This window comes from Artemia franciscana, chromosome 12 (genome assembly GCF_032884065.1).
Source record: "Artemia franciscana chromosome 12, ASM3288406v1, whole genome shotgun sequence".
Lineage (NCBI taxonomy): Eukaryota > Metazoa > Arthropoda > Branchiopoda > Anostraca > Artemiidae > Artemia > Artemia franciscana.
The window spans coordinates 23,869,636-23,897,253 of NC_088874.1; the positions used below are offsets into that span (position 1 = coordinate 23,869,636).

Here is a 27,618-nt window from a genome sequence, read left to right on the forward strand (position 1 = left end):
CGGTTGTCGAGAAAAAATGCTGAATTTAGGAACAAATGTACTGAATTTGTACTTGTTCGGCAAAATTATACTAAAGTTCGACTTAAGACGTTCGACTTACACGTCGGAGGCTGCGGATAGGCTTTTTTTTCAGGGTTGATCTAAACCGATAGTCCTGAAAGATTGGAGGATGACTGATTCGAACAGAAATCCATAGTTCTAGGCCCCTTTTTAAGTGACCAAAAGGATTGGAGGGCAACCTATACGCCTTTTTCGCCCCAAAGACATCCAATAAATATTTCAGATAGTCATTTGATTCAGTATAGTTATAAGTTCCCTTTCTCTTTAAGCTAAAGTTAGACTTTTTGTATCAATTCCTTAAGGAAGACTGCTGAAACACAAGGAGTGGTGAATTTGAGTGAGAATTATCCTCGAAGAACTTTTAAAATTTTAGTGTAAAGAGCGAAGTATGAAGAAGGGGCAGCGCCCGTCACACACGTAATAGTTTCTATTTGTTTTAAGTTTCTCCTTACTTTGAGTTGAAAAACATGTTTTTTATCATTTAATTACAGTTCTAGCTTGCACAGTCTCATGCGTTAAAAAATGACATTTTCTAATATTTCTAAGCAATTAGAGGAAATAGAGCAAAATCATAGCAAACATTTTGTAGCATCTTCAAGAAGCTACGGCCTGATATTAAAAGCGGTATCTTCCGCCAATGAATACTTGAGTACTTTTAAATATAAATTTTCAGTTTTAACATGGGATTTTTGAGTTCCATCGGTTCACTTAATTACGGCTTTAAATGGGACGGGGGCTTTATTTCTCAGCTTTTCTTGACTGCCTTTCAAAAACATTCGATGAAGCTTATTACTGAGGTAAAAGTTTCTATCTCCTCAGTTTTACCAAAAATATTCTTTGCTTTTCTCTTTACTAAATGGAAAGACTTTTTTTTCTAATTGAAAGCAAAGAACAACGCTAAGACTCAAAACAAACAGAAACTGTTCTATATACGAGGAGATTGTCGTTCCTGGAAGTGCCCTGGTCTTTGCACTAAAGTTTGACTATTACTTTCCTGAAAGTGTTTTAAAATGTAGTTGATATGGACTATTGGCAATTGCCAGTGTTCTGTTTAACAATTGGCAACCATGATCCAACCTCTCCCCCATATTTTGAGTTTTTTCAATATTTTCACTGAAACGTGTTTTTTTATGTCTTCATTGTAGGACTGAAAAAAAGAAAAAAATATCCCAACTAGATTTAAAAAAGTAAATTTTTACCCCTCTCCCCCTACATTTCTGTAAATAGACAACACTGGCTAGATCATTCATTATTGAAGTATTGAGATAAGAAAATCAAACTTTGTCATAAAGAAAGGTGGGAGGTGTTTGGGGTGGGATAGCCTAATCATGTACCTAAGTAGAAATCTGAAAATCTGAGCCTATAAGGGTTTGTTAGGATTCAGATATCCCCCTTCCTCCCCTCCAAAAAAGAATCCATTTAACTTCATCCTAATGCTTAGTGGGCAATTACACAAGCCTGTTTAACCGTTCGAGTATATTCTATAGTTCTAGTTCTAAACTATTATGCTATCTCAAAATTGTCGCTCCACAATATTTTGACCCTATTCGTATAAAATTGTTGTTCTGCAAAAAAATTTGAAAAAACAGCGCTTTCGTATATCATGATCTTTTAGCTTAAAAGATACTGTAGAACTCTCAATTTCTGTTTGAATGAGCATTTATTTGGTATATTACGACCAATAATTCTATACGATAAAAATAAAATCAAATATAAAAAACAAGAACATCCACGACCATCATCCGTGGCAAAAACACGAAATTTTGAATGATATCCTTAATAATATCGTAAAACAAAATATGTACTATATTCATTTATCTATTTTTAGACTTTAAATGAACCTTTAACTAGCTTTTTATAATGAATGGTGATTCTAATAGAGCTAACTCGGCTATAATTTAATTTTAGCGGAGTTTTGGTTCAAGCCATGGCTCTAGAGCTGTTTTGGTTGATTTCTAGGGCCAGTATCCCTCAACCCTCATCTTGGCCCATGTTTCAAATCACAACCGGCCTTAATAATAATGATTAATTTTAACCAACATTTGAAAAACAGCTACTAGTCCTGACAATTGACTTTTCATATTACCAACTATCCCATGGCTGCTTGTTGTATGTTTAGAAGCATGGCAACAGCAGTTGATAGCGTGCTCTTGATAAAATGAAATTATAAAAAAAAATAAAGGTATGTGTTCAGTAAGATGTTTTTGCACGGGATTTTCCATTCTGGCCATTTTCTGTATGTTTTTATTCCTTGAATTCGCTGAATTAATCTTTTTTTTAGGTCCATCCATGCGGCCGCTATAGGCATAATACTGTGGTTTTCATACTAGCGAAGGAGCACGGTTTGAAGAATCTTCGAACTGTCCATCGTCTGGATAGATTAACTTCAGGTCTCTTGATTTTTGGACGGACAGCTGGTAAAACTCGAGAGTTAGAACAGCAGATAAGAACTCGACAAGTTTCTAAAGAATATGTTTGTAGAGTTGAAGGAAAGTTTCCAGAGTGAGTAATTTATGTTTTTATTGTTGCTTTTTTTCTGTCAAGGTTTGTGGCTCTGGATTATATGTATGTATTGATTTTTTTTTTTTTTTTTTTTTTAATATCTTATAGTTCATTCTGAAGCGGTCAGCAAGATATATTCTGGCATAATGCAATCCCAGACTTCAGCAGTCTGACCATTTGTCTTGAAAACAGCACTTTTCCATTGCCCCTTTGAATTATTTGATCATATATTTTGATAAAATACTCCTCTAAGCAAATTTTCTTGTTCGAACATGTCGATAAAAAAATAATATTCTTTAAAAAGCTGTTACCTTACACGTCCTGGTCTGCTACTTTAAGTAACTTTCGAATCCTTTCGAAAGACGATTAATTAGCAAGACGATTAATTAAGAAGACAATTTAATGTAAACTATGCTCTACAAAGGCTCTTGCAAATTATCAATCCTCGATCCTCCCCTCTCTACGGGTAAACTCCATCTAAATATTGACTTGAATAACCTCTCGTTGGGAGTTTGAAAATGTGAGCTAATGCAATCTTCAAATCCTTGCTTTTGATTCAGGTTTCCTGTTCTACCTCTCTTTCTTCTGACTCTGTCAGTTGGATATCCTGTTTGTTTCAGAGGGAAGTTCTTGTCAGATGCGAAGTTGCAGTAACATGTTTTGTGGTACACGACGTCTGCTGTATGTAGGTTCAAATTCGCTGCTAGAATCCGGTCATGAACTTTCTCAGGCCGGTAGTCATTTCACTTTTGACAAAGGGGCATTAGTGTCTCACCAAACTCTGTTCTAAGAATGCGAAAGCGGTTTTCCTTCTTGAGAGTTTTCTCAAAAATGACCCTGCTCGAACAGACTGAGCAATCGGTTTTGAAGTCGCATTGTTCCGGACTTGAACTCCTCCTCTGGGAGGGCTAAGAATCGCCAATACTCTTTGCATTTGTTTCAGAACTTCAGCATGACTTGTGAAGACAGTGCCGTCACATCGGTTGGCGTGAGTTTGTTTTCACTTTTTACTTGATTCGTTCATTCTTCTCGGTTCTACTTCAATTACAACAACTTTCTCGTCCGTTTCGGGCATTTCTTTCTTTCAGATAAAAAAAAAATCATAATTCTAGATCAGATAGAACAGAAATCTGAGAATAGACAAACTTGAATTAAAATTGGTTGGAAGTTTCTTCAGAGAAAAGGGCGAAATAGCAAATATTAAGTATTTGACACACGAAATCTCTTTCTGCTCCGGGATAATTATTTTGCATCAGTTCAAAGCAGAATATTCAGATTATGAATCCGAGGCGTGACGATAAATAAAAGTTAAAATAGGGATAAAATCCTTTTAATAGACAGTGATAAATTTCACAAACAGTAATAGATATTCCAAAGAAGTTTATAAATATTTAAACACCCATAAAAACATGCAAATGTTATCAACCAACAGCTTTTCTTCTATTTTATCATATATATATATATATATATATATATATATATATATATATATATATATATATATATATATATATATATATATATATATATATATATATATATATATATATATATATATATATATATATATATATATATATATAAATATATAATATATATATATATATAAGCTTTTTTTTATGTTCTGATATATGTATGGATATGAAATCCCTTAACCACTTTATGAATTCGGATTGTCTATTCAGGACGGTATCCTTTCACTCTTAACCTTAAAAAAATGAAATAGGGAAAGAACTAGAGTGACAAACTTTTCTGATTTGTAATCAGTACATATTTTAGTCGGGTAGAGAAAGAATCTATGGTATAGTAATTTCTTTGAAGGCAAACCACATTTTACTAGGCTAGTAAGCCTGAAGGGAACTTCTCGATGTTGCAGAAAATAGACCCAACCACTATAGGGAGAAAGCAGTCGAAGTGTCAAAAAGCAACTTATTGAAGTTCGAAATTCCTTTTGTTCGAAATTCCTATTAGTAATATCGTTAAGGATTTTAATGATGGCTCTCGATCCCTTATAGCAAAATTCTCAAAAAGACGTCTTTTGTCAGCAAATTCCATCCATTTATTAAAATAATCTTCATCTAGATTATTGATGTCAGTCGAAGAACCTAAAGAGCCTCGGGAACATCACAATAGATAAAGGAAAATGGATGTTACCTTAAAATTTAATAACGTTTCTAAAATTCAGGCAGATTCTCACTTGACTAAGAGTTGATCCAGCTGCAAATGTGATTTTTCATTGGGCCAGCCTTAAGGTCCACTGAATTACTGAAGTAATTAGCCCCAGCATTTCGAGTGAGCATTGTTGGCGATTCTGTTAGGCATGATTTATTATCTCAAATGACATACTGGCTTTCCTGACGAAGAACTGCATTGGAAGTCGGGCAATTTCGGTTCAAGTTAAGATCATCCTTAATTTGCTTACAGGAATGCCTAAAAGTTGAAATAATGAAATTCCACCGAAGTTGGCTTGGAAAATTGTCCTTGTTCAGAACGTTGGATCTTGCATAATAAAAGAAAAGCAGAAAGTTTAAAATCGGGTCTCAAGGAGCCAAGAAAAACTCTCTCCTTTATTTTCAGTGCCCGACAGGAAAAACTCTGGTATCCTCCAGACGAGACTTCTGCAAGAAGGTTCACCTGCCCCCTCTAAAATCTCTAGATTCTTACGATTGTTCCTTTTTTGTATCTTTTATATAATTTGCCTTTGGTTTGGGTCCGAAAAAAAAATTCTTCGTCTCAGAATTCAAACTTCTACAAGTTGAAATAAAGTTATCAATCTGAAAATGAACACCAAAACTAAGATTTTAGCCATTTTTTCAGCATTGGCCTTTCTCAATATATTCAGTAATATCTACTCTTGACAACCATTTGGAAATATCAAATATACCTTCGAGGTGTAGGAGGGGGTATTTTACAACTTTTTTAAAGAAGGGGTCTGAATGTACTCCAGTTTTGAGTATCTAAATGTGTTTTTTTCAAGAAGAGTAGTTGTGTTCCTGAGAGGAATCAATGATGTTCTCTACTATAATATCTCTCTTTACGAAGGTAGTCGGTAATCTGACAACAAAACTTACCAATAAATAAAGTTCAATTTTGATTCGAGTAGTTTTACCTTGACAGAATCTGAATATATTTTATTGTTATGAATTAGTCTTTAGAGACGCAAAAGAAGTCTAGACTTAAGTTCCCTAATGAAGTTTCTTTATTATGAACGTTTTATGTGTTTTTTTACGGTTTCAGTCTCAGGAACGAATTGGGCTGGTTTTTCTTTAGGGGAGTGAGGAAAATAGATTTTCTGTTATATATTAATTTTAAAATATTATAAAATTTTCTTTAAAATTTTTCATCTGTAATGATATAGCATAAGTTAGGATTCAATATAAGAGCCAGAAATTAAAATAATTATGGCTCACAACCCCTATGCCTCCTCAAGACCAGAACATAATCTGTACTTTACTGAAAAAATACAAATTAATGTGCAAAACATTTAAATTTTTTCAGTAAAGTGCAAATTAAGTTCTGGCCTTGAAAAGTCATTGGGGTCGTGAGCCCTAATCATGTCAATTCTGCTCTTTTTGGGTTTCGTTTATTTATTGATGCTGATTTGTGATAGCTTTACGCTTGGTAGATTATTTGATTCTATTTTTGCTCATTTTTAGTTTAATAGAGTTCTTTACTTTTCCTTGAAAAATTTATTTTGTGGAAAAAGTTTTTTTTAATTAATTTCTCTTCGTTTTATTGACTATGTTTATATTGACATATGAACAGAATTGGAAAGCTGATTGCCGTCCAATCACTTTTGACTTTAAAAATGGCACTCGAACTTCTAATTTCCAATCAAATTAGCTTCTTTTTTTTTAATATCAACGATATTACTAGTTACAATAGAGTAGCACTGCTTACGATATTGTTTATGTGCCCTTTTAAGAACGGCATGCTTATAGTTTTTTTGTTTAATGAAATTTCCCCTAAGCGTTCCCTAAAGGTTTCAACTTAATGCCCTTAGTGTCGTTAGTTACAGTAACCGTAAAAGTAGTATCAAAAGTATATACATAGTGGCTTCTGGCTAGTTCAAAATCCGCCACAACTTGCCCTGAAAGGTCTAACTTAATAATGTAAACCGTTATTGTGACATTGTTTTCTTACCCTTTTCACAATCTATATGATCATAGTTTGTTTTGATTTAGTTCCACATCTAACTAAATGTTCCTTGAAACCTTCACCTTAACACCCTTAGCTTGTGTATTAGCAATAGTTGTAGTAGCAGTAGTAGCATTAGCAGCAGTATACACATATCACCCTTGGGTTTTTTCAACATCCCCTTCAACAGCATTAGTGTTGCATTAGTAGTAGTAGTAGCAGTAACAGTAGAATCAGCAGTATTAATAGGGGTAGCAGCATGTACATCTTGCCCTTTGATCAGTTGAACATTCCATTCATGATACCCCGGAAGTTTCACCTTAACACGGTAAGCTGTTTCAAAAATAGTGCCGAATTGTGCTTTTGACCCCTTTTTGACGCCCTTTTCATCTTAACACTCTAAGCCTTACTAGTTGTTGCAATTGAAGTAGTAATTGGAGTAATTTAGTAGCAGTAATTGTAAATGTAGCAGTGGTAGCAATGTTAGTAGTGACATGCATATATTACCCTTTTGTCAATTGATCTTCCCCTTTAAGTATTCTCTGAAAGTTCCAATGTAATACTCAAATCCATTCTTAAGATACACCCTTTTGACAATCTGCATGCACATAGTGTGTTTGATTTAGTTCAAACTCCCCCTCAATCTTCTGTGAATTTTCAACTTCATACGCTTAGCTATACACTAGTATCGTAATAGTAGTGGTAGTAGTCGGAACAGTAGTTGTAGTAATAGTGTATTATTATTAGTAATAACAACAGTAGTAGCAGCAGTATTAATAGCAGTAGTAGCAGGTATATTTTGTCTTTTGGTCAACTGAATATCCCACTCATAATACCCCTATAGCCGTTCTAAAAATATTGCTGATATGCCCGTATCAGCAATCTGTATGAACATTATATGCTTTGATTTAGTTCAACGTTTCCCCTCAATGTTTCTTCACATGTTTATTTCAATATCCTCAGCCATAGTAGTACCCGCTAAAGAAGTAGTAGTTTTGGAGATAGTAGTGGTAGTAGTAGTTGTGGTTGCAGTAAAAGCAGTAGTAGTAGCGTGCAGATATTGACATCCCCAAACTTATAATCACTGAACCTTTCAACAATACTGAAAAATAGATTTCTCAAAACTTTATTTGGATGTTCGTTTTTGAAAAAGGATGAGCGAGGGGGGGGGGGTTGCGTTGCTCTCAAATCACGTTGTTCTCTTAAAAAGGCCCTATAACTTCTAATTTCAAATAAAATGAGCCCCATCTGAAGTTTATACGATAACCTTAAAAACCTTCCATAAAAACCTTATATAATTCAATAAAAATCTTTTATGTCCCCAGAACATAATTTAAATCCCCAGCCTCAGGGCTCTGGGGGGTTTTGTCAACCAGAAAAGCATTGTTATATGTTTTTTTTTAATATTTTGTTTTAAAATGGATATCTCGCGAATTCAAGCAGATGCGTTTCAGGGAAAGAGGGTTAGTTAGAGAAGGGGCTAGTTCACCCCCGTCACTTTTGAATCTTAACTCTTGTCCCCAGACTCTGGCGGTTTGTAACAACCCCAAAAGCCTTGCTATATGATCTTTAGACCTTTTTTTTTAATAAAATAGCTATCTCAAAAGTTCTATTGTCTGCATTTTTGGAAAACACAACTTGTGTGTGTGTGTGTGTGCGGGGGGGGTATCTGTTCACTTTTACTCTTAAAAAGGGCACTAAAACTTCTGATTACCTTTCCAATGAGACCCCTCTGAAGTGTATACGACTACCCTTTCTATAAAATCTTGTATCCTCCCTGGGCATAACTTATAATCCTTGCCCTGAGGGCTGCGGGGAGGCTGTCATCCTCAAAGACATAATCTCCGGACCTTTTAACTGCACTTAACAAAATTTCCATTTAAAAATGTTTATTGAATGTGTTTGGGGAAATGATGGGTGTGGAGGGGACTGGTTTCTCTCTAATCCCTTTGATTCTTAAAAAGGGCACTATAACTTCCGATTTCAAAAAAATCCTTATATGCCCCAAGGGCCCAACTTACAACCCTTGCCCCAGGACTTTGGGGGTTTTTACCAACACTAGATGCATTGTTAAATGTTCTGTGGACCATTTCGAACAAAATGACTCTCTCATAATTTCAAACAGATGCGTTTGTGAAAAGAGGGGTAGTCGGGGGGGACTAAGGGTCTCCATCACGTTTGATTCTTAAAAGGGAACTAGAACTTCCTATTTTCAACCAAATGAGACTCCTCTAAAGTTTATACAACCATGCCTTCCATAAAAACCTTAAATGTCCCCGGAGCATAACTTACAACCCTTTCCCCCAGGCTCTGGGGGTTTGTTGCAACCCCGAAAGCCTTGTTATATGATACTTGGACTATTTATAATAAAATTGCTATTTCAAAATGTCAATTGGATGCAGGCCCTTCGATCACTGTTGCTCTTAAGAAAGGCACTATAACTTCTGATTACCAACCCAATAAGCCCCCTCTTAAGCTTATACGATCACCCTTTCTATGAAAATCTTATATATCCCCAGGGCATAATTTACAACTTACCCATGCCCTGAGGGCTCTGGGGGGGTTCATCCTCAAAGAGATAATTTCCAGACCTTTCAACTACACTGAGCAAAATGGATATCTCAGAATTTGACTGGATGTGTTTGGGGAAATGATCGGCATGGGGAGAGGCAACCCTCCAACCACCTTTGACTATTAAAAAGAGCACTAGCCCTTTGAATTTCAAATCAAATGAGCCCTTTTCGAAGTTTCTACGACAACTCTTTCCATACAAAGTGCCCTGGTCTAGAATAAAAAAAAAATATTACACACTGTGCCAACATCGTTCTTTACCTTGGCAGTGCTATTGCGCTGCCTATGATAAAGGTGTTTTATTCAGACAATATGTTTCATTAGCATAAAATATGCCGAGAGGATGACCCAGAAAAATATACTAAGTCAATATGCTGTCTTTGAAGCTTCCGTCAGGTGAACACATGTAAAATTTTAAATGACATATTTGAATGTCACAAGAGGGGGGGGGCTACAGGATTTTAGAAATACCTAAGGGGGGTATCAGGATTTTAGAAATGCCGAGGTAGGGCATGTCCCAAAATTGGCTGGGAACCACTGCTGTAAAGCCTTCTACCCATTGGTCGTACTCGGGGACACCTATTTACCCCAACGAAGGTACGGGAAATGGCTTTACTTGGACAAAAATACTTAAAACTAAGTTTCGTTAAAAATGAAGTTTTTCCTTAAAGACAGGTATTTTTGAAAGAAAAGTTGTTAATATATTAATACCGACCGGAGCCTACTTCGCCTATTTGGTGAATAAACTGAGTAATAAACAACAATAAAGCTGAAAATCAACAAGTCGTCTAGACGACTAATCTTTTGTAATTTGATTTTTTGTACTAAGTTTTTTTCAGCTGAAAGTAAAGAGCAAGATTAAAGCTTAAAACGAACTAAGTGCAGTTTATATATGAGAGGGGCTGCCCCTTCCTCAACCCTCGCTCTTTACGCTAAAATATAAAATTGTTTAAAAAAAACATCTTATTCAAAATCAACGGCCTTTGTGTTTGAGTATATTTCCTAGAGAATCAGGACAAGTCAAACTTTAGTGTAAAGAGCAAGGGTTGGGGAAGGGGAAGCCCACCTCATATACAGAGTAATGTCTGTTCGTTTTAGGTTCTAATGTTGCTCCTTAGTTTCAGTTGGAAAAAAAATGTTTTTTTTTATTTAATTTCTTACTCTTTGTTAAATCATGGAAAATTCCTATGGAAACTTTCCTCTCCACTTAAAATCCTCCACGTTAAAAATCCCCCCTCCCTGCAGAAAATTACCCTGAAAATTTTCCGCGTGTTTCCCAATAACAAATACTATATTTGAGCAATATTGGCAACGATCATCCATGGGGAAAAAACTCATAAACACGCACCTGTGACCTTTCTTCTGCCAAAAAATACAAAATTGTCCATTTTTGTAGATAGGAGCTTGAAACCTCTATGGTGAGTTCTCTGATATGCTGAATCTGGTGGTGTGATTTTCGTTATGATTGCTTGACTTTTTGGGAATGTTTTCCCCCTTTTTCGGAAATCAGCCATAGTTTCTTAGGTTTATAGATTTTGATGGGTAACATTAGACTTGATGAAATTTATATGCTTGGAATCAGCATAAAAAGCCAATTCTTTTGATGTATCCATTGTTATAAAAATTCCTTTTTTAGAGCTTCGGTTACTAGTCAGCCGAGTAACTGCTTATGACTGCTCATATATCTAGCTTACTGTCATTCTTTGTTCATTCTCAAAAACCGCCTGCAGCCAACACAGTTACCCACGCTCCGCCTTCATCCCACTCTATTCAAAGCCTCTCTCTTTACACCCAGCCAGGAAGTTCCCATTATCCTGAAATCTTTCTTTATGATATCCTCTAATCCCCACCATGGACGATCTGATTTCAGTTTAGCCCCAAGACGGTAGGCCAAAAAGAACAATCTTTAGCAATCTGTCATCCTTCATCCGCCGATTGTTGAAGTGTTTGATAGACCAATTCCTTTTTCAATGAAAGTTCGATAAGAAATGAGTACCTTTATTAATCACACGCCATTTTATGAAATTAAATCAGAAATAGTCAGGGATATAGATGATGTTTATTGTTGCTGGTGTCACTTTAAATTGTTGTCCAATGATCTGCGATTGAAAACTTAAATATTTGTATTTATCAACATTCAAAGACAGACCACAATTCCAAAATATCATAGAAATACGTTACACAGATAATGCCAAAATGACCTGGTCGGGCTTATCACTAACAGGTTGTCCGCGTACGCAATATAAAACACATCATATAAACTGATAAGGAAATATTTGGACAGAACATTTTAAGAATGTGCTAAACCGGGATTGAGTTACAGGAAAAGATATAGAATAGAATGAAAAATTTCGTGATACCTTGGATTTGTAGGAAGATTATTTTGTAAGGAAGAATTAGTGACATTACTAAAAGGATTAAAAAATAATAAGGCTCCATGTGCTGACAGTGAGGTAAATGAGTTTCTTAAATATGGTGGCTATGAGGTTAGAAATAAATTACTGAAGAGTATGAAGGTACTTGTATGATAAACCCCCTACCGCTCAAGCTGTTCATTCATTGACGCATTATAGAGCCGTTTTTTTTTTTCGTTACTTTCTTTAAGCTTAGCATGAGACAAGACAAAGAGAAGTGACAGAATAGATGGAAAATATATAATTTGGGCTATATATTTGTACGTTGGGGGAGGGGGGTAAAACATTTGGACAGTGTGAAGTTAGAAAACAATTCTTACTGCATAATATGCAGAATAATTGTACCTAACACATTAGGCGTGTAGACCCACTATAATTTACCCCCCCCCCCCTAATGTGCAAATATATAGCCCAAATTTGTTTCTAAAGTATTATATTTTTATCTTACTTTGGTATATTTCATTAGGATTGAGCGTCAGAGAAATATATTAGAAGAATATTATGCAGGGAGTATATCATACAAGTAGCCTACCCCTATGAGTTTTGAAAAAGGGGAAGTACAGGAGATATAGAGGAAAATGAAAGAAGTTTGTAATACCTTGGATGTGTAGGAAGATTTATTTTGTGAGGAAGGACTAGTGACAATACTAAAAGGAATCAAAAATGATCAGGCTTCAGATACTGATAGAGTGGCAAATGAGTTTATAGAATATAATGGCTATGAGGTTAGAAATAATTTACTGGAGATCATGATTTTTGAAAAAGGGGAAGTTCCTAGCGAGTTTAGGAAAACCCTTATCAAACCCCTGCATAAGAAAGGGGATGAGAGCGAGTGCGGTAGATATAGAGGCGTTAGCCTGGTTTCTGTAGGTAGCAAATTGCTTAGTATGATGATACTTTATGGACTTAAAGATGATGTAGACAAATTTTTAAAAGAAGAACAATGTGCTTTAGGAAGGGAAGAGGATGTGACGACGAAATGTTCACTCTTAGGTTAATAATTGGGAAGTGCCTGAGTCATCAAATACCTTTGGTTATCTTTGAGCAAGTGGTCGATTCAGCTGATAGAAGAGCTTATCCTTTTATTGTACAAATACAATAAAGTGATTAGTGATATGTAAGAGAATAACACTGCCGCGGTTAAGGTAGGGAATGAGATGAGTAGCTTGCTTCACATTTAATAAGAAATTGAGGAATGTTTTCTTCTATCCCCATTTATATGGATTATTTTGTTGGACTTTGTCTTAAGGAGCACAGGAAAGACAATGGGAGAACATGGAATCAAATGGTGAAGAAATACTTCCCGGGACGTAGACTGTACTGACGATTTAAGCATAATTGATAAAAGTGTGAGTGAAATGAATGAGCTTTTAGAGGTTTTGCGAGTTCGGTGGGCCAGAATAGGTTCGAAAATTAATGTTAAGACGACTTAAGTACCTAAGGCTATGAATAATTGAAGATGAAAAGGTGACGCCGGGTAACGAGGAAATCGATCAAGTGGAGAGCTTCATTTACCTCGGTGGTATTATTGGTAAAGACTGTGGATGTTAAAAGTAGAATAGCCAAGGCTCAGGGTGTTTTTTCACAGATAAAAAAAGTTTGGAAGAATTGAAAGATAAGTCTGTGAATCAAGATTTGAATATTGGAAGCTACAGTGATGACAGGGGTAAAATATGGTCCTGAAGAACGGGCACTCCAAAAAACGGAGGAAGATTATATAGATGTTCTCGAGAGAATTTTCTACGGATTGTTTTGAGTACCCGGCTGACTGACTGTATTTCAAACATCAGGCTGGATGAAAAGTGTGATGCAATCCCACTTTCTAGGGCTATAATAAGAGAAAGGTTGAGATGGCTAGGGCACGTTCTGCGGATGAAGGATGACAGATTGCCAAAGATTGTTCTTTTTGGCCTACTGTCTTGGGGCTAAACTGAAATCAGATCGTCCATGGTGGAGATTAGAGGATATGGTAAAGAAAGATTTAAGGGTAATGGCAACTTCCTGGTTGGGTGTAAAGAGGAAGAAGATTGGGATGAAGGTGGAGCATGCGTAGCTGTGTTGGCTGCTGACGGTTTTTGTCCTGCGGTCAGTTGTTAGCAGCAGTAGTAGAAGACTTTCAATTTCTTTCTTAGATTTTGTAGAGAACAAATTATTTTCTACTCACCAATCACAAAATACTAACGGAAAGATTAAAAAGAATGACAGTAAGCTAGATATATGAGCAAGTGCGTATCCAGGGAGGTAGGGGGTTCGAACCCCCCCCCCCCCAAAGAAAAAAATGCTTGTTTTTTTACTCGTAAAAACTTAAAAAAGTGAATATAAACAAATATTTATGTATATTTGGAAGTTTGTTCTGCCCCCCGCCCGCGAACAAAAATCTTTTTGTAAATCCCTGCCCCCAAATAAAAATCCTTTTGCAACCCCTCCCCCGACAAAAACCGGATACGGTCCTGTATAGAAGAGCCTAGTATTTCTTTAAAATTCTTAAAAATCACACTTGTGACTTAAATTTAACATTTCCCAATGGGGATGAAATTCAGTAACAAAATAATTGTTTCACGGTATATCGAGCGAAACCTATAATCCCAGATAAGTTTAATATAATGTTATTATTTGTATATTCCCACGCTGCTAATGAGAAAATCTAGTTCGTCTAGTTGAGGTAGAGAGAACAAAATTTAAAAATGTTGCCACGTAACATAATTGGATATCCGCTTCGATTTAGAACCGCTTAGTAAAAGTTAATTATCCTACAATTACTGTTTGGTTCGATTTCTTATTAGATTATTTTGTTAACTTGGCTATTGAGCAGTGGCGTCGTTGAGGGGAGGGGGTAAGGGGGCAGTTTCCCCCCTAATAATTTGCTTTAAAAGCTTTTTAAAATAATTAAGCTTTTAAAGCTCTTAAATAATTAAGCTTTAAAACTGTTGCTCGTTTTAAGTATCAAATTTGCTCTTTACTTTAAGTGGATTTTTTTTAAACTAATCCATGCTCATTTTTAACATAAGGAAAACGAGAAAAATAGGGGTCCATTACACTTTATAATATGTTCCAAATTAATATTTTTCCAAAATATACTGTCTTTGAAACCTTATCATCAAGTACAAATGCGAGCCTGATTAATGGCAAAATTGAAAAATTTTCTATGCTCCCTGTTTTGCCACATTTGTTCAGGTCAAATTTTTCCCTGATATTTAAGATGCTTTTACTTCCTAAGATCTATCAGTTGCAGATTAGATTCTCTTGTTTTAAAACTTTCAAAATTGGAAATGAATACACGCTCTACATCTGAAAATAGGACAAAAAGGGAATTATTGAAGAATAAGAAGGTAGATATACAGTGAATAGAATTTCTAGTAGGAAAAGAAAATAATTGAAAAAGAAAATAATAGTTATGGCTTTTTATAATGATATTCGTACTATAGCTAAATAGGTCAAATTGGTTGTAGTTTGATCATATAATTCGGTAGAGGGGGTTCCATTCCAGAAATCATTTAATTGTTTTAATTTTTATTTCCAGTATTTAATATAAACTCGAAGTCCCTTATTTGTCATTGAATTGCCTAATAAGTACTGATAACATTATATTCCATACGTTTCGGATTCACATAGAAACCCATAAATGTAGAACTGCCTCTATGTATAATAACATGCTGACTTCTTGCTATTTTCGCTTTTCTAATTATATCTTTTAATTAGCTCCAAGAAAAGAATTGACATAAACGTGCTAAGAATTATGACTGAAATTAGTCACATTTCATACAAGGCCAGCGCTACTTCAAGGCCTACTCTGCATCAGCAGGCTGTATTAGATGTCTGCTGAGAATAGAATAAAGTGAATTTAAACAAAATATGTATATTTTTCTCGCAATTTAGAAATTTTGTGTGCATGTATAAACGGTACCAACCCATGTTCATCCTTAATCCATTTTTTATTATTATCAGTTTTAGCATGTAGCACTAGGAGACCAAGCTTTGCTTGTAATAGGAGACCGAGGGTTGCTTGTGAAGGGAATTATAGACATAAAAACGATATTCAGTGTAAACCCCTCCAGAAGTGTGTACCCCCATACCCTAATTTGCACAAGAAAATTTTTTACGCAATTCTTATAGAATTCTTTTTTTTACAAAGATACAAAGGGGAAGGTAATTTTCAAACTCTAGGACTCAATTTTCCCTTCCAATTGGTATCCCTGGCAAATTTTAATTAGTTTAAGGTTTCTGCCGCAATGATGCCAAGTAAATTCAAATTTACTGGATATTCTTTGTCAGACAATGCCCTATGGATAAGTCAATAATTCTAACTATTTTTTCAATACTTTCAAATTTGGAATACAGTCCCTTTAGAAGAGGTAAACAACTAAATATTTAGTGTCATACAAAGGCTAAATGTTACCTGTTACTTTGTTACCTTGGAGAAAATAATTTGTAGCTCCCTGTCATTTGGATCTTTTGCACTTGTTTTGCCTTTAGCGAGGGGGGCAGATATCTCACTACGAACTGTACATCTAGGAACGCCATGTGTATCGCACAGTTCCGCCATGAGTGGTGGCACAGTCCCCAAAACGCTTGGCTTAGTTATGCTATGTTTGGCACGCGCCACCTGGTGTACACGATTTCTGAAAGACAGTGGCCCCTCGGGTTTTTGGAGAGATAACGTTTCGTCGATCCGGCTTTCTAATATTTATCTTAAAAATATCTGTATATTTTTGATCTTCCTTATATTGATTCTGGATTATGGGAACGGGACGTGTTTGGTTGTTTTTCGTAATTAGATATATTGACGTATCAACTGCAGGAGAATCCCCCGAGTCTAATATGTTACCTAGCAACTTAATTATTTTTTCAAGTGAAAGAGATTGTCAAATCCCACTGTTCTATTCTCACATTTCAACCTGTGAAAATTTATAACCCAATTTTAACTGAAATATTTCAGTACACAATGTAAAAGACAGAATAAAACTATTGCGATCAAAGATGCTTCCAAAACTAACGAAAAAGCCTTTAGGGATATTGCAACTCACAGATGAATAAAGGAAGCGGGAAAAGCTGAGTTTGGGGAAACAATTCTCCCATTGAAAATTCTTATTGAAGAATCTATGACATTGAATGTACTTAGTGTTGGGGATTTTTCAATTGTACGTATATTTTTACATCGTTATCAACAAGTTTGAACTCGGTATTATCATTTTCGTATAAAAGTGAATACTTAAGGGACAGACGGCGTTTTTCCAGCTAAAAACGGCCACATTTATTCAATGAGGGTGTATTTTACGGAAGCTTTAGAACTAGGATTTATTTTTATGTTAACATTGGTTTTTTGTTTGTATAGGCTGACTTTTAAGTCTTAAGAATTTTTTCGGTATGCGGGAATATTTTAAGAATAAGATTCCCGTAGCGACTTGCTATATTGGATTGTTATAATATTTTAGTAATTTACTATATTCTAATATTCTATTTTTGTTTTTTTTGTTTTTTACTATTGCCCCCTCCCCCAATAATAAATCCTGGGATGGATGCCCGTGGATCAAGGGGGGGTCGAATGTAGGCTTTTTAAATTTAATTCTGTTTGGCTGTGTCACTTGTTAATTTTTCAATACTGGCACAACTTAACGATTGAGACTTCGCTGCTGGGCTCTATACAGCAAATGGGTATATGCATGGGTATAAATGGGTATGGGTGTACAGCACACTAGAATCGAAAGCACGAGAGACATCATGAGGCGCAAGGACGAGAAACTCGCCACTATTCTCTATATCCATTTGAAAGTTGGCGATTGTTTAATGCACATTTTCCCGACCGTAGCCTTCCTTAAATCCTAACTGGTTGTCCGGAGTTGAACAAGCCTTATTTACGTCCTTAAGCAATTTACATAGAACAGAAGAAACTGTTATAGGCCTTTAATAACAACATTGCTGGCTATCTTTATCTTTTTTCGGAACAGGAGTCAATGTACCAACACGAAAAGAATTGGGGACAATACCAGAATTAAAAATGATTTGTTAAAAGAAATATAGAGGCTGCAGCAGCTTATCACTTGCATGTAATAATGAAAACCATATAATTGATCATAACTACGCGAGAAATTTATTCAAAGGTGAATGGTAGCACTATAAATATCATAGGCCGTACCTATGAAACCAATATCTCATTCAGTATCAACTTGACTATCCACTAGTAGTAATTAATAGCGGGTCACTGATATTGGGTCAGGTGGAGAAAATTCTCTGGTGAAATAGTTGATCCAGTCATTCTCACTTGGAAGCTCTGAAGAGACGCCTTTTGACTTTTTCCCCCGATGTAGCTCCAAATTTCATTTGGGTTAGTTGCGGGATGCTCTTTCCTGCAGTCAATAACCTCGGCTTTGTAATTGGTAAGACACTTAGCAAAATGACGTTTAGTATATAACCGTATCTCATTAACGGCTCCAGATTTTGACCGATCGCCATCATTCCATATTTGGTGCCAAAACTTTGAAGACTTACAACTTTGCTGTAAAGCCGGATTTATTGACCAGCCAGATATTTCTATACCCGAATGAACTTTACGTACAGGAACGGCACAATGCTCAGCACAACGCATTGTATTGTATGATTTTTCTACAGGAAATGTTCATTAGAACTTTTTTATCTGACTCGGTGGGTTCTGAGGATTGTTACAGCAGTTGGAAAGGGATCTTAATTTTGTCAAGTGTGGCATCAAGCTCTGCTTTATATACAACATTATTTATTTTCTTCCAGTTACATTTGAATTCTCACATCTATTTCTTTTCATCTTTTTCAAAGAGAACACTATCAATTACAAAAGAATTGGAGATTGGTAAATGATCCGATACCGATTTGCTAGATTCCATATGGCTTGAGCCATTCGCAGTCATACCGTTCTAGCATAGCATAAAATCAAGCCAATTCGTCGTTCCGGAGCTATGGAGATCCGTATACGAATTGTCATCTGGGACTACATACAGATTGGATAGAGCATACAGAAGTATTTAAGATCTTGAGTGATCTGGCACTGAGAGATCGCAGTTCACGTCCTCGGTGAGGATAACACGCTGAGATGTATAGGTACACTGCTGCAAAGATTTAGCAAGCTTTATTGTTGTACGGGAGAACTTTTCTTCGGAAGCCAAGTTCTTGTAATCAGTTGGTAAGTAGCAGCAACATACTATCAGATTTCCAACTTTTATGCCAAGGAAATACTCGTTCTTGACAAATGCTGATGCTGAAAGGTGAGAATTGATTAGTATCGACAGTCCGCCGGGAGGTTTTCCTCTGCCCGAATTCTTAGCTGGCACCGAGAAAAGGTGAGTTTTGTCATTCACTTTTAACAGAGAAAGGGAGTCCAGCTGAAAGGAAATGTTCTTGTAGACACAAAACGTCGTTGCAAGACATCAAGCTTTCAATCAGTGGGAGTTTATTGACTACACTGCCATTCAGCTTTCAGGAAGGCACTTTTAGCCCAGAGTTAATCTTGGCTTCATCCTGGCTTTGTGGCTACGGGGCACTTAACACTGTAGTACGGATAGCCTGTCTGCATACAGAGAGCATACTTCATTGCAGCATTGCAGGGTTTATTTGTTCGCATGATTGCCACTGCAACGGGAACAACGAATAGCGTTTTTACAGTCCTTAGCAGCGTGACCGTACTACTTCTATTTATGTATATCTATTGATATCTATATATACATACCTATTATCTACTATATCTACTACTATTATCTATATATCTACAATATATTTCTATATATATATATATATATATATATATATATATATATATATATATATATTTATATATCTCTATATATATATTTCGCAAGGCAGAGTTTGACAAATGAAAGTCTGGCAATACAGTGGGAGCTGCAGGGGTTTCCTCTACCACACCATTATCACTCTGTCCTTCTTCAACATCAGTATGTATAAGAGGGATGGAGCGTTGAGTGAAATCAATTCAAAGATAATTGATTATTAAAGAAAGTCCGATTTCCAACAACGACATCTACTAAGCTTCAAACTTTTGGTTTCCTTTCTTAAGGTTTTTGATTTGTTGTTATCCCTTGTTAAAATATATACAAATATTTTTCCATACTATATATTTTGTACAATGAAAAATAAATTGGATTTCCTTAAAGGATAAATTGAAAATGTAAAGGCATTATAATTCCAATTATTTATGAATTGAAAATTACTTACATAAAAAGCATTATCTTTAGATCGCTTGTTCATTTTATAAATTGTGATTCAAAACTGCTAGTGACCCCCCTATTCTCAAGCTGCTTTTATACACAAAAAATGTGTCAATTTAACAAGTATTTCAAGTCTCTCCCTGTGTCCTTTAAGTAGCACAAGCATATTATATACTCATCTAAGTATGTAAATTATGTAATCGTCGGCCCTGTTACAGGGATAGTTGCCGTTATGCAAATGATGGCCTCCTGGGCCCTGTTATAGTGACACTACTCTCATATACGTAATAATTTTTGTTCGTTTTGAGTTCTAATGCTGATCCTTACTTTCAGTTGAAAAACCTTGTTTTTTAATTTAATTCATCAAAAAAACAAGATTTAAACATTGAACGTAAGTAAAAGTCAGATTCAGAAATCAGAATTTCGTAAAAGTTCTCTTAATTTGAATTACTTTAGTCCTAATTGCGAAGACTCTTTAAACTGTCCTCGTCTTATCATTGCAAAGCTTATAGGAAATACGGTTAAAGCAAACTGAAAAATAAACTACTGGTTTATGAGACTTGATTGTTCCAGAAATTTATGTCGGGTTATTTCTGGCTTCTGAGAAAATAATTTCATGTTCCTCCTAGAAAAATACTATCGGATTTTTTTTTTTTTAGTTTTTGTCTTTCTCTCCCTTCTGAAATTCTGGGGACGTCGAACATCCTTTGTTGCTGTTTTCTAAAGACATCCTGGAACTCTGGATCCTATTTCTTTCCATAATTAGCCTTTTTCAGAAGATTCTATTATTAAGTTCTGACTCAACTCTATTGGAAGAATTTTCAACAATCAAAAACATTGATATCTCGTAATCCCTTTAGAGATCATTAATAGCTTTGATCCTAGGCTGTAGAAAATTTAATAAAGAAGTTAAGCTTTGCTAAGATATAAGGTTATGAGACCGAACCACCATAAGGCAAGCGTGAGGGAAAAGTTTCTATAGAGAAGAGCATATTCTTTTTGCTGATTAAATTAAAAAAAACTAGTTTTTCAACAGAAAATAAGGAGCAACATTAAAACTAAAAACGAATAGAAATTATTCCATATATGAAGGGGTTGCCCCCTTTCTCTGTACCTTGCTCTTCACGCTAAAGCCTTTACTACTTTAAAAAAAAGCTTCCTATTCTAATTAAACGACCCTTGTGTTTCAGGAGTCGTACTTAAAAAATTGGGATGAACTGTCAAACTTTAGCGTAAAGAGCAAGGTATTGAGGGGGAGGTCAACTCTTTCATATGCGGAATAATTTCCGTTCATTTTGAGTTTAACGTTGCTTCCTACTTTCAGTTGTAAAATTTGTTGTTGTTTTTTTATTTAATTTCTGATCGTTTACCAAATAATGCCGGTAAATCTGGCTCGCCCTCTATGAAAAATTCCCTCCTCTCGTAGGAAACTCCTTTGTGGAAAGTTCTTCCCTCCTAAAATACATCCTTTCCTCGTAGAATTCCTTCTGGACAATTCCGTCCTTTTTGAAATCCTTCTTCCTCCCCCCATAAAATTTCTTGCAGAAGATTCAGCTTGAAAAATTGTCCCTAGCATGCTTTCTTTTGAAAAAGACTTCAAGTCCTAATAGTTCTTAATTTGTAGACCTGTTGGAAAACCTACAGTTGAAAAAGTGGCCTAACTAGCTGATTTTCCGGAAGGGTCAAAATCTTATAAAATACTGATACACTTTTCTCATTCAGTAGGATACCAATCTTCCGATGTACCCTGTATTTTTGCTATACAACACTAGAAATTAAAAAAAAATTAACTCTAAGCGGTATATTACTTCTTGTAGCTGTCTTTAAATACCCATTATAGACAAGTAAATTAATGTAAAAATTAACATTTTGCTGCAAATGGTCTAAGTTCTTAGGAAACCGTAGTAGGGAACTGTAATTTTGCTTTATTTGCCGACAGATTTTCTTGCTTAGTGTGCCAAAATTTTCTCATGTGGCAATTGGCTGCTTTCCTGCTAGTTATTCCAGTGAGGTGAAAGAGGTCAAATATTTGGGTGGAGGTGAAATTTTCAAATGGTAGGCTACTGGAAGGTGCTTCTAATTTTGTGAAAAATCCTAAAATCAACCTTTGTTTTAAGAAAAGCATTATCTTCTGATGACGACTTGGATGTTCCAAGTAAAACTTCTTAGCTATCTCTCTGGGTATCCTACGGGGGGAAAGGATGCAAAGAAAGTATCAGGTGCAATTTCTGCAAAGTGTCAAAAGGTTAAGGGAGTCTCTGCTGTGACATTTATATGCCATCTTAAAAGGAAGCATACAGCTGATGTACACAAAAATAAAGTATATGCGGTTGGTGCAGTAAATAACGAACTAGTGTTGGGCGATCTTAGATATCGATATGGTTATATTGATATATAGGACCAAATATCGATATCGAAACCTAAATATCGATATTGTAAACGATATTATTTTGGCTTTTTCTAGTATCTTCTGGTGAAAATCCAGCCGAAAAGATCAAAGATAGAAAAATTTTTCCCAAATGGCCGAGAAAAAGAACGATGTATTCAATCCACTAACTCATGTATGCTGATACACAACATGTACAGCCGTATCCATAAGTTGATATAGCTTGTTCTCAAACTCTGTTTAGTGAGGTTAGACACTCAGATGTTGTTGAGAACCTCCGAAAGGCTTGGCTTAGATAAAATATCTCCTAAGCTTGTAAGTCATGCTCAGATCACACTTGTCACGATTACCTCATTCTACTTTTTTAGAAATTGTATATTACCCTTGATGATCGTCTCCAAGTTCAGAGTAAAATAGCAAGAGATATGGATTGGGCCTTAATAATCTGTATTAACAGATGTACGGACTGTACATAAAGGGAATAGGAGTTTTTTCTGGTATTATTTGAAAAAGATCAGAAATTAAATAAGATAACCAATTTTTCGACTAAAAGTAATGAGCAACATTAAAACAAACAGAAATTATCCCGTATATGGGGGTGGTTTCCCCTCCTTAGCACTTCACTCTCTACGCTAATTTTGACTTTTTGTCCTAATTATTTAAAAACAACTCGTGAAACACAAAAGCCGATTAATTAGAGGCAAGAGATTTTGAAATATAAAATGAAACATGGCTTGAAGAGAACAGTATTGAGGAGGGGTTACCCCCCTTATATACAGGAAAATTTATGTTCTTTTAAGTCTTAATGATGCTCCTTGCTTTCAGTTGACAAAAGAAATTATTTAATCACTGAAAGGATGAACCAATTCTCAGAGAAAAATATTGACATGTTGCTAATTTGATTAGCCAAAAATAGCCAGTAGCTTATTTTTCTTTATGCTGAGCCCGAGAAATTCCAAATGAGGGTTTTTTAACGTTTATTCATGTAATGGAAGCCTTTTTATTTTATTCAAACTTTGGAAAATGGTGCAAAATACTCTTTAATTGCAAAATTTGGTTATTAATTTTGCCAAATCCTAAAGTTAATCTGAGCAAAAAAAAACTTATGAAAAATATTGAAATCGATTATCGAACATAAAAACTAAAATTTATCAGCTTATCGATATACCGTTTAATCAAATCATTGCCCAACACTATAACGAACCCAAACCAACACAAAAAATTATGTAAAGTCAGGCTATTTTCCTAAAGAAAACTCCAGATAGCAAAGCAAGAAACATAGAGGGCAATGAATAAGAACAGCAGAAATACAACCCTTCTTTATTTCCAATCTATAAAAACAAGCTTCTCTGTTTAAGGACAAATTGGCACTTTCTGTATTTGATAAGCCATATATGAAACAGCTTATTAAAAACAGAACTGGTGTCCTTTGTTGCACTTTGACTTCTATGTTACTTTAAAATTTTCCTATGAAAAAACGTTATGGAGAGTGTCAATTCATGAAGATATACATGGGGTGCCAAATGTAATCTCGAAATTGGGGAAATTTTGTTGTTTTTCGATTGTACAATAAAGACACTTTATATAGGGATTTTTAAGCAAAATTCCAAAATAGAAACTTTTCAAAATCAAGATGGGAGAAATAACTAGGGGAGGGACAGCCAATCCCTCAACCCTCTCCCTTAAAATTGACGCCTTGGATCGTGATTTCTCGCCACTAACATATTCTTAAACTTAAATTGAATATGCAAATCAAGCTTAAAACGAACAAAAATTACTACAAACAAGATTTTGGCTACTGCCCTCTTCCCTAACTGTAAAAGTCCAAACCCTACTGCGTTATTTGCACTTTGCTGAAAACAAATTATATTAAAATATTGTCTTTTTTACTTACATCCACCAAAATAAATATAAAAATAAAAATTATTACAGAAATCATAATGTTTGCAGTAGCACACACCTGATAAAGAGCGAATCTCGCCCCATTGTGCCCAAAATTTGGAAAACGCGCCTTGAATAGATTTTTAAATGTAAAAGAATCGCCATTTAACGGCCAGAGATGGCAAAGAATAAATAAAGAATAAAAAATACACAGGAGACAAGTCGTTCTTAGCTGTACCAATGCTATCCCTTTGAATCTGATAAAATTACAAATCTGCACTTTGCTGTCGTGTGATGTCCTCTTGCAGGATTCCACGATTATTCATTTTGTACCATCAATTATGGGGACATATAATTTGTTGTTTTTTTTTTTCAAGGTAGTGGCTGAGTTTATCGTTCTATGGTTCTCAGACATGCTTAATGATAGTGTAACTTTAATTAAGGCACAGAGCTTAAGAAAATCTCTACATAATCCTGCAGAAACCTAGCTCTATGATCCTTCACGAGACGGAGTAATCGTGCTATAATTCTTACATCCATAATATATTCATCTGCATACATTCTCATCAACCGCTCAAAATTATCCCTACTAAACACCTCAATTTTCCAATCATTCAGTTCTTCACATTCACACATTAAGTGATATACACTTTCATTCAAAGCTCCACACATAGGACAAAAAATATGAACCTGTTTTTGACCTTTCCCTCCAATCAACTTTCTTCTTTGGCCCAGTGGCAAATTATCGCCCTTCATTTCACTTAATAACTTTATTTCCTTTTTATTCAAGCCCACCTTAAAAAATATAACTTAACCCCAAATCTCCTTCAACCGACAGTAAAGACTCAGTGAACAAAAGCAAGCGCTGGGCCTGCCATTCCTGTATTCCTGGTCCTGTAAAATCCTTTTAACTAATCTACTTACTTGGTCCCTTATACCCTCAAGCCCTAAATCATGTATAATAAGTGGTTGAAATTTAACTTCCTCCGTTGGGTGATGAGAACGGGCTTTATTCCTTAAGATATTTGTCTTGTGTATGTTATTTTTGTTAATAGAAATATGCCTTTCTTGCTTTTCAAATTCGATTCAGCTCTATATTCGATTCGATTCTAATATGGTTTATTCAATAAATCTTGAAATAAAAAAAGTGCTATGGTACACAACAAGTATATTTTAGAAAAAGTATTATTGTATAAGACGTCCATAATACTGTCTCAGTTCATTCCGTATTGATCGACTTTATTGTGCCCTTGTCAAGAAAAAGGGATAATTAAGCGTTGTCCATCCATGATTTGAACAATCTGGTTCTTCCCTAATGCATGTAACAGCCTGAATAATGACACCAATACTACTTTCTGGCGCCTTGTTTATTTTCTTCATTTATCTTCCTTTTCTCTGCTGCAGTAGCTTTTCTTGCGGAAAATTCTTGTACTTCCACTTTTTTTTTCCAAGAGGATGGACATCACTGTAAGAAGCTTCATAACAATGAAGTTATATATGCTACTTCTTCCCCTCAATGATTTGCGCAGTCAAAGGCGTCATTGAGCTTGCGTAATGTATTCCAATTTATACAAAAAAAAAGAAGCCATAAAAGAAAGTATGGTAAATTTGAGTAATTTAATCTCTTAGCTTGGCTTGAATGAATTAGGTAAACACCAGAAAGAACTAAACTGCTTTATTTTTCTCTGTCGATCAAACTGAGATGTCAGAGAAATAATAAAACATGCTTTTAATCCTTTTTTATGTATCTTGTTTCTGCCATGCCTGCTCATCTAAGAAACTTTTCGATGGTATGAGCGCTATTTCCGAGTTGATAGGTTCTCCTCGGTATTTTAGGGATAGTCGACTTTGTGAGCTAGTAAGGTCTATTTTGAGAATAGGTTTTGATGAGAAAATATCACTTCCGTTTGAATTGTATTTTTTATATGAATAGAATGAATTGAGAAAAGAGATTGCAATACAAAATGTCTCGTCAATCCGTGTAAACCTAACTCCGTACCCTCCCTGGAGACAGATATTCCCCTGTCCCTAGACATTGGAGAGATTCCAACTTTACTTCATATTCTGATAATTTTTCAGTTTTCGGTATTTTAGTCATTTTAAACCTTGGGAGACAAGAGATACCCGCTCTAATAATTTCTAGGTGTCGACAAACTAATTCACATTAAAAGAATTTTTAACTTTCTATCTATACTCTTATTTTCCATTATTGCTGAATAATGAAGGAGGGGGCAACCTATTTTGCATTCATTTGTCATTTATGATAGTTCAGCTAATTCGATTAACCATTTTTAGCGATGAGGTCATTTGTGAGGAGCCAATTCGTGTTGTGAGCTATAAAATAGGTGTCTGCAAAGTTGCACCTGATGGCAAAGATTGCAGAACAGATTTCAGAAGACTAAGCTACAATGGGTCAACGTCAGTCGTATTATGTAAGCCACTGACTGGACGAATGCATCAAATTCGAGTTCATCTCCAATATTTAGGTAAGTCTCAACCATAGGCCTACCTTTTTCCCAAATAATGACTTGGCAGAACAACTAGAAATAAAAAAATGCTTTTATGTTAATTCTTTTTTTTAATACAGCTCTTGGAGTACTTTTCAATATGATGGTACCATATTTCGGAAATTCTTATTTAAGCAAGTATCTTCAAGATGAAGGTAACTAGGTTATTGCGTTTTCAATGTTTCTTTTATTTACTGCTCCTAGAAGATCAGCGCCAATTTCAAATTCAAATTGGCATTCATGGATATATGTATTATTCTCAGCAAACTTCAAAATCTGTATTAATCTTCATTTTTGAACTTTCAAATGGCATGAAGAATATTAGATTACCAAAAAAGATGCTATTATTGGTCTACCTTCAGGATTTTGATAATTTAATATTGTTTTAACTTCAAATATCTTTTGAACGGGGTGGAGGTGGGGGGGGGGGGTTGTAACCAAGATTTGAAGGCTACTATCCGAATCCTTGGTTATTTAAAGTCCTGTGAAGCAGGCAAACATCTGTCAGTTTTGCTGTTGCCAAACTGTTAAAAGGTTGTTTTTTTTTCATTTTTGCCTTATTCTGTAAGGGATGTTGCAATAAAGTAATGGACTCTAAATGTCATAAAGACTGTTTTAACTATGTATAAATTGAACTTCATAAAGACTGTTTTAACTATGTATAAACTGTCAAAAGACATTTTTCAGTGAAGTGAATTTTCTGTGAAGTGTGTGAACGACTGCTTGTGTGAAGTGCAATAGCCATTTTTATGATCAGGGGGTTAGAGTAAGATCTGTAAAAGGTGGATTTTCTGGTAATTATTTTCCATTATTTAAAAAAGGTTCGTTATTCAATTACTTGAATATATTGGTTCCTATTGGATTATCTCGGAGGGAGGGGGTGGATATTCCATATATATCTCCTGTATGCAGAGTGTTTGATTCATTTAGTAAAGGCTTAGCTCATGACTACCTTTAGGGTCGAAAACTGA

General features: G+C 35.2%; 1 protein-coding gene across 5 annotated transcripts in view; it reads left to right on the forward strand.

Moving 5' to 3' along the window:
- LOC136033886 (pseudouridylate synthase RPUSD2-like) overlaps positions 1 to 27,618 on the forward strand; it is a 231,750-nt gene that overhangs the window by 167,985 nt on the left and 36,147 nt on the right. For all 5 annotated transcript variants that reach the window (XM_065714873.1, XM_065714871.1, XM_065714870.1 and 2 more), the window contains 2 exons: positions 2,342 to 2,562; positions 26,436 to 26,626. In XM_065714873.1, the coding sequence (XP_065570945.1) occupies positions 2,342 to 2,562; positions 26,436 to 26,626 (412 nt within the window). The remainder of the gene's footprint in view (positions 1 to 2,341; positions 2,563 to 26,435; positions 26,627 to 27,618) is intronic.